This window comes from Cotesia typhae, unplaced genomic scaffold, assembly GCF_013202065.1.
Source record: "Cotesia typhae breed Kobodo isofemale line unplaced genomic scaffold, CoteBio_Ctyphae contig_48, whole genome shotgun sequence".
In the NCBI taxonomy this organism is placed as follows: Eukaryota; Metazoa; Arthropoda; class Insecta; order Hymenoptera; family Braconidae; genus Cotesia; species Cotesia typhae.
The window spans coordinates 3032482-3040377 of record NW_027423756.1 but is presented as its reverse complement, the minus strand read 5'-3'; the positions used below and the strand labels follow the sequence as shown (position 1 = coordinate 3040377).

At 42.1% G+C, this 7896-nt stretch overlaps 1 protein-coding gene across 1 annotated transcript; it reads right to left on the bottom strand.

Moving 5' to 3' along the window:
- Window positions 1-6642: 6642 nt before the first annotated feature.
- LOC141529488 (uncharacterized) lies at window positions 6643-7284 on the bottom strand. The gene has a single exon (XM_074246032.1). The coding sequence runs from the start codon at window positions 7282-7284 to the stop codon at window positions 6643-6645; it is 642 nt and encodes a 213-aa protein (XP_074102133.1).
- Window positions 7285-7896: the final 612 nt, after the last annotated feature.

Below are 7896 nucleotides of genomic sequence, written 5' to 3'. Positions count from 1 at the left end.
GGCAGCATGCTGCTGACACGAGCCTATCGACCTGCCCTCATAAGGAACTTTTCGTCACCTCGAATCACCGCCGGTTCTGTTTAAAAGTCCGAGTTCTACTAAAGGATTAATAATTTCCTCCCCGGGACGTAATCCAAGCCAGCATCCACACGTATGCTCGCAATGCTCTTTTCATGAATTACAATTATCATCCATCAATTAATCAATAACTTTAAGCCAAACGTAAGTGTAGATGAAATAAATTTGGGGCTGAGCGTCAGGTTCGTCCGCCCAAACTAGTGGCCTCGGGCCTACTCAGGCCCGTCAACCGCTTACTTGAGCCCCGATCATATTAATAAACCAAAATAAATAAATCAATCAATTAAATATTCATAAATTAAGCCTCGAAAATTAAACTCCGCGGATTTTATATCGTCGGCGAACATCCCTATTACCTTCTGGGCTGAAAATCAAAATTTCAATTAACAATTCAAACTTAAAACTAAAATCTTAAATTATTATTTTTCTAAATTGCTCGGGAGGTACCGCCATCTGGCGAGACTTCTAACACTCGCGTGTTCAGGCACGATCGGAAATGCCACAGTGAGTAAATACTGTGATAAAGTTACCAAGTTCTTAGGATAGAGCGTGGTACCAGTTGTTTCTTCGATGCTGCTTTTGTAGTCCTTTCACCGATCACACTCGAAGAACGTGTTTGGCGTCATCAATTTTGTCTGGGCAGTATTTGCACGTTGGTATGCTGTGCAAACCCATCTGGAAAAGATAGGCATTAAACTGCCCATGTCCCATCAATAGCTGAGTCAGGAAGTAGTCCATGCCCCCGTGCTTCCGAGAAAGTTAGACGTTGATGTTTGAGATCAGGCGCGCCATCCATCTGTCCGTCCCTCTCGATGTTCATCGGTCCTACCACTCTTGCTGCGTTTCCGCCTTTATCCTCGTTCTTGTGTCTTTCATTTTTTCGTCACTGTTTTTAGTATCAAGAGTTTTTCTCTCTCAAACGCTAGTAGGTCGATGGGCGTGGCTCCCGCAATGACCAATACAGCCGCCTCGAAAACCGTTCAGTAGGCGCAAGCAACCCTGAGAGCGCCTCGCCGCTGTACTACCGCTATCTTTTGCTTCAATATGTATGCTCACATTTCTGCTCTGTAAAGCAGTACCGAGTAGACTGCTTCTAGAAGAATTCTTCTCTTTCTGGTTCCTGGTCCAATAGTGTTTGTCATGATTCTTTCTAGGCTAGATACCGTCTTGCTGGCTTTCTTGCATGCTCTGCCGAGGTGTTCGCGGAAAGAAATTTTCTCGTCTATCATTACCCTTAGATAGCGCAGGACCCTCGTTGACGTCAGTGTTATTCTATCCATGTCCACAGCGAATGGTTTTGGGAACCATTTTTGAGGTGTCAGAACAACCATCTCAGTTTTATGCTTGGTGAGTTTCAGGTGGTGTTTATGAAGCCAGGTCTCGACGGCGTCAATGGTTCCCGGAACCAGTAGTTCGGCCTCTTTTACGCTATCTATTATTATCGTGGCCGCAACGTCATCTGCAAAGCCCGTTAGCTCTACTTGCTTTGGTAACGGGATTTCAAGAAGCTCGTCGTAGTCCGCGTGCTATAGATCGGGCCCCATTATTAAGCTTTGCAGTACGCCAGTCGTTATGACTTATTCTTGTGGGCCTTCCGTAGTTTTCGCTATTAGCATTCTTTCATCCAGGTAGTTGTCGACTAGTGCCAAATTCTCTGGCTCCGCATCAAATTTGTGCTCCAGAGCGTCTAAAATATCTCCCCAATTTGCGCTGTTAAAGGCATTTTTGACATCTAGCGTGAGGAGAAGACATACTTAACGAGCTTTGAGGCTTCTAGACCATGATGTAGTTACAGAGTTTTCCTTGTACGAGCTTCTAGAGCAGTTGTCCAGCAATGTCCAGCATGCAGAGTGGTCTAAACTATGAAGGTGTTACAGGGGTTCCCTTACCTTTGTCGAAGAGAATCGATCTCTTCCGCGCTTCCAGGCCGCGGGAAACCCGCCAGTTGCCAAGCATGCATTGTAAGTGTTCAGGAGTATGTCTGGTTATTCCAAGGCTACAGTCCTGATCACTGCCGTCGGGATGTCATTAGGGCCAGGTGCCTTTCCCGTCTAGAGAGACTTTGCCGCATCTTGCAGCTCCTTAGTTGTAAAAGGTGTTGGTTTGCCATATTTTCCGTAATGTTTTTTCTCCCGCGGCGAGTGTTTAGGAAACAGCTCCACTACAATGCTATCCATTAAGGCAGGAGACTTCAGCGCTCCTGGTGAAGCCTTTCCAAATCATTTGGTAACAATTTGGTAGGCTTTACCCCAGATGTCATTGTCAAGATCGTTACAGATCTTTTTCTACAACATCGCTTTTCTTGCTTTGATGGCTCAGTTTAGCGTCTTTTTGGCCTGCTTGTACTCGTTCAAATATAAGTCCTGGCTTAGGGAGCATTACGAGGTTCTCGTTGCGCGGTGACGTAGCTGATGGCATATTTTGCGACGTTCTGCTATGTCTGTTGACCACCAGTACACTGGCTTGTGGAAATTCCGGTTTTTCAGCCACGACATAGAGGCGAAACATGCAGCAGCAATCTCCTTCATCGTATTTAGCAATATCTTTTCTGTCTCGATGCAGGTATGCGGAGTTGGTTGTTCTGAAGGATAGACCTGCTCCGTGCAAGTGAAGTTCGCAGTCCCTCTCAATCGAGCTTCCTGGCATTCCATTTCCATGGTCGATGATCACGACGTGGTACCGTAACAGGTGATAATCGAATGCTGAATTCCACATGTTGGTGATCACTGCCACTGTATTCCTTTGATACTGTCCAATCCTCGATCATGTTCGCGATCCATGGAGTCACCAACGTGATATCGAGAATATATTCCTGGTATTCTGGTCTTCGTTGGGTGAAAGGTAGACGCTCATCAGGTAGGTTGTAGGAGTCTCGATTCAGACGAAGCCTGTTCCACTTCCGTTGTTGTTGGTAGTAACTTTCTTCGAGTTGCTATCTAGATAGCTGCCGTGCCGGAATTATTAGTGAACCATGTTTTACCTTCAATGTTAAGATATTGCTCGCAGATAAAACAGACATCGATTTTATTTTCAAAGATGCGTTGGCGCAGCAGGTTTTGCGCCATAGCTCACCTCTTTAGGTTGCCTTGTAGTATGCACGTCATTTTCGCCTTCTCGTGGCTTCAGCAAGTGCTGTACGGAATGCTTTCAAGCTCCGGTGCCAGAAATATGGCGTAAACAATCTTGGGCGTCTTTGTCCGTAGTACAAAGGAAGCAACTTGTCTTCTCCGTGCAGTTTACGACCTTGTGGTCCTCTCCGCCACATTTGTAACTGCACCTGTTTCTGTCTGGTCCCGCACACTGATGTGTTTGGTGTCCAAAACCGAGACATTTAAAACAGCGGGTTACTTTTGTTACTGGGCGTATACGGCAGTTCACCCAACCGATCTTTATACGGGCCTTGTTAAGAGTCTTAATCGCGCTGGCCTCGTCTACTTCTCAGAAGGCTGCCCGATTGCCGAGTGGTGTGAGTTTTGTTAGATTTACCCGTTTGATCTCCAGGCTATCAGTGAATTCACGTTTAAGTGCTTCGTGGACGTCGCTCTCGGTAGAGACTTCATCTAAATCGAGAATCTCGATCGTTGTTATTGGTGTTAGCGCTTTAACCGTGCCGATATTAGCAGTAGCTGACTTTACTGCATCGGTAAAAGTCGCGGGGCCGGGGGGGGGCGTTGTTTCGTGCTCTTTCTTTTTCTTCTTCTTCTGATTTCGGTCGACTGTAGTCCAGATGTACTCTCGGGCTGTCCTTTTCTGTGCTGGCTTCTCGATTGATAAAGAACGGCTGGACCTGGACAGCTGCCTCTTCTTGTTGTTGTCCTTTCCTTGTTGTGGTGGTTTTTTAGGAGTAACCAAGAGTGGCTGCGGTCAGGCCCGGAGTTTTTTAGGTCGATGACGTCGACATGCCTGGAGATTTGTTGGCAAGCCTATATGCCGTAGTGATAGAGGTTACCAATTTTCTGATCTCATGGTGGAGATTATTTTTGTCTTTGATGAAATCGGGTAACTTTTCGATCTTGCTACCAAGCTGCTCTATTGGCGACTGTTGGCCAGTGATGGTCCGTGCAGAGATAATCCTTTCTCGGTAGGTTTGAATAGCGACGGAAGCAAAAAGTCCTCCACTTTTTGGAAGAAATTTTATTGGCTGTCCATCTTCTTCTTTTGGGTCTGTTTTCGTTCTCCCTGTGGCATTCTTAAATAGCAAAGCCATGGGGTCCATCCCGCTGTCCGAATAACGGTCGTTGATAACGACGAGTTCAGGCCCGTTGCACGCCTTCCCTCGCCGGCACTGGGGTATTCATCCCCTGTACTGTAAACGATGTTTGAAATTGTTCTGACATTTCCATATCATCTTTTGCTAGGTTTTGGTCCACCTCGAGTATTTTATTTCCTCGATACCTGACGTATTTAGCGCGCCGATATGTTGTTGGGCATTCCCCTATCCGCCACCTAGGGAGGCGTCCGATGCGGGACCCAACAAACCCGACACGGGATGTGTGTGTGTGTGTGTGAATCGCTTATAACTTTTGAACGACTAAGCCGATCGGAACTTACCCAACGGCGTTCTAGAGAGTTCTGTCGAACTTAGATTTCCTCGAAGTTTGAACCGATTTAGATCAATACATTTTGAGAAATTTTGAGTAATCTCAATAAAAAAAAAAATATTTTCTTTGAAAGTCGTTTTTTTTTTTTAATAACTTTTAAACGGCATTATCAATCAATTATAAAAACTAATCTGCCCTTGAGCTTGAAAAACCACGTCAATTGCCGCTTATCTGGGCAAAATCAGTCGATTTGTTCGGGAGATATCGTGAACAACAGAAAACCGAAAAAAGTGTTTTTTTTTACATAACTTTGACATTTCTTTTCGGGTTGTTTTTGATAACATAAAATAATCATTATAGCTCAAAAAAATCGCGTCGATCGCTGCCAAAAACGTGAAAATCGGTACATTGGTTAGAGAGATATCGTCGACGAAATATTTGGAAACAAGTGTTTTTCTAACATTTTTTGGAATAACTCGTAAACGGCTCTACTGATCAATTCCAAGAACTAATCAGCTTTTAACATTAAAAAACCATATCGATCGCCGCCAAACCAGTCAAAATTGGTTGATTCGTTCGAGATATATCGTGAACATGGAAAACCGAAAAAATTGTTTTTTCGGAGTTAATCCGAAATTTCTAGTTTAATCAATTCAAACTCAAAGATTCGTTATGAGACTGAAAAAACTGTGTCGGATGCCGCCAACAGCATGAAAATCAGTTGATTTATTCGAAAGGTATTGCGATTTAAAAATTCTAAAGACAGTGTTCCATGAAACTTCTATCAGACTTTTGAGTTCGAAAGCATCGAAAAGTTATCTCTTTGAGCTCAAAATTGTCCTTAGTGCAATTTTAAGTGCCTAGGTATGGAATTAGTGGGAAGTTGCAGGGATGGCCTTCGGGGTTGATCGTTTTCATAATCTTTTTTTTTTATTTAGAATTATTGATGAGTTTTATTTTCAATTTAACGAAGTCCTGCTGCGTCGATAGACATCGGTATGGAGTACCCTTTACAGAATAGCAATGAGTCGATCACTGATACACTACTATTTATATGTATACAAGACCTACTTCTATCATTCGAGAAGGGTGTAGTTTACGACAACTTCACTCTAACGCTCTTAACAACACACTGATCAATAAAATTGTTGCACGGTTATTTATCCCGACAAAATGTTTAGACCTGTAATTCAATTTGAGCAGATCTAAAAAGATCGAATCTAATTGAGACGTATTTAATCAGATCTGGTAAGATATAAGCAAAAAATAAGTACACACACACACACACACACACACACACACACACACACACACACACACACACACACACACACACACACACACACATACAGTGAGAGAGAGAGAGAGAGAGAGAGAGAGAGAGAGAGAGAGAGAGAGAGAGAGAGAGAGAGAGAGAGAGAGAGAGAGAGAGAGAGAGAGAGAGAGAGAGAGAGAGAGAGAGAGAGAGAGAGAGAGAGAGAGAGAGAGAGAGAGAGAGAGAGAGAGAGAGAGAGAGAGAGAGAGAGAGAGAGAGAGAGAGAGAGAGAGAGAGAGAGAGAGAGAGAGAGAGAGAGATTGATAATTTATTAATGTCAAGGCACAAGCCAAATGGCAATTTTAAATACAATATGATTTACAAATACAATAATAATAGAAAAATTATATAAGTACATAAACTATAATAAAGATCTAATATAAAAATTTATATTAATTTTATCTGATTCAACTAGCATACTCACTAAATTATTCAATTTATAACAGCCGATAAAATAACAAAGTTGGAGAATTTAACACTTAGAATCTAACAGTAATTATCAGAGAACCTATCACTTTACAATAACAAAATTAATAATCCAAGTTCAACAAATGGTCAAAAATTTTATTTTTGAACACTTCAAGACTAGATGAGTTTACAATCTCTTCAGGCAGTTCTTCCCACAATCGTATTACACTCACTTGGAATGACCGCTCCATGAAGGTCGTAGCAAAATGCGGAAACGTGAAAAGAGAGTGTTTTTGGCTGCTAACCTATCTGAACGTCTGACTTCGTCTCCTCAACAAAAGCATCTCGTAGGTACTTGGGTTTACCAACTTGAAGTAGCTTAAAGAAGTAACAACTCATGAAGTACATTCTACGATATTTCACAGTAAGCCATCCCAATTCTCGTTGATAAGGTGTTATATGCTCATCTTTTCTAAGATTGAAAATGAACCTAATTGAGCAATTTATTGCACGTTGAAGTTTTAAGTCATTTTCAGATGTTGAATCTACTAATACGATGGAACAGTAATCAAGAAGTGGTAAGATGGTGGATGATACTAACAATTTCCTGACGTCAGTTGAGAAAATGTTCTTCCGAACCTTGAGAGAATGCAAGGCTGAATTAACTTTGCTAACCACTAGCTTGACATGATGATTCCAACTTAGGTTCCTGCTGATGTATAATCCCAAGCACTTGGTAGTATCAACATATGGAATTATGACACCATCTATAATAATAGGTGGCAGATCAAAGTTACTCAGTTGTTTCAGCTTGCTATTTGAACCCAAGATCATTGCTTTGGTCTTGGACAAGTTTATCTCCAAGCCATGCTTCCTTGCCCAATCCGCAACTGATTGTGCATCAATGTTGACCTGTCTGACTGCCTCTTGTAGTTGATACATAAAGAAATGTAGATAAATATATTTGTCATCAGCAAACAGACCATGGTTACAATACACTAGCCATCTGACAACAGAATTCATGACAATTAAAAACAGGATTGGACCAAGCACAGAACCTTGAGGAACACCAGATGAAGTTCTAAGGAGCTGAATTGGAGTCCCAAGATTATTCAGTATTGACTGAGAGCGATTTGATAAGTAGGAGAAAAACCAGATAATTGTTTCCATTGAAAACCAAGCTCAAATAACGCAATCAGTATGATCTTGGGGTCAACATAGTCAAAAGCCTTACTCAAATCAAATAAGACTATTATGGTAAGTTTATTCTTGTCCATCGCCTGCCTAATATCATCAGTGAGCCTCAGTAATGCTGATTGTGTGCTGTGATGTTTCCTAAATCCAGATTGAAAAGGGTCGAGTAACTCATTATCCTCCAGATAGGTTATCACTTGATTAGCAATGATTCTTTCAAACACTTTGGCCAGATGGGATAGATTTGCAACAGGTCGGGTATCTGATGGAGATCTAGGCGGTGAAGTTTTATTCAAAGGTATAATAAAAATAACTTTCCAAATGTCAGGGAATATTCCAGTATCAAGAGATCTATTAAAT

Bases quoted from the DNA above. Each gene is read 5' to 3' on its own strand.
- LOC141529488 (XM_074246032.1), bottom strand. From the start codon at position 7,284: ATGTATCAACTACAAGAGGCAGTCAGACAGGTCAACATTGATGCACAA.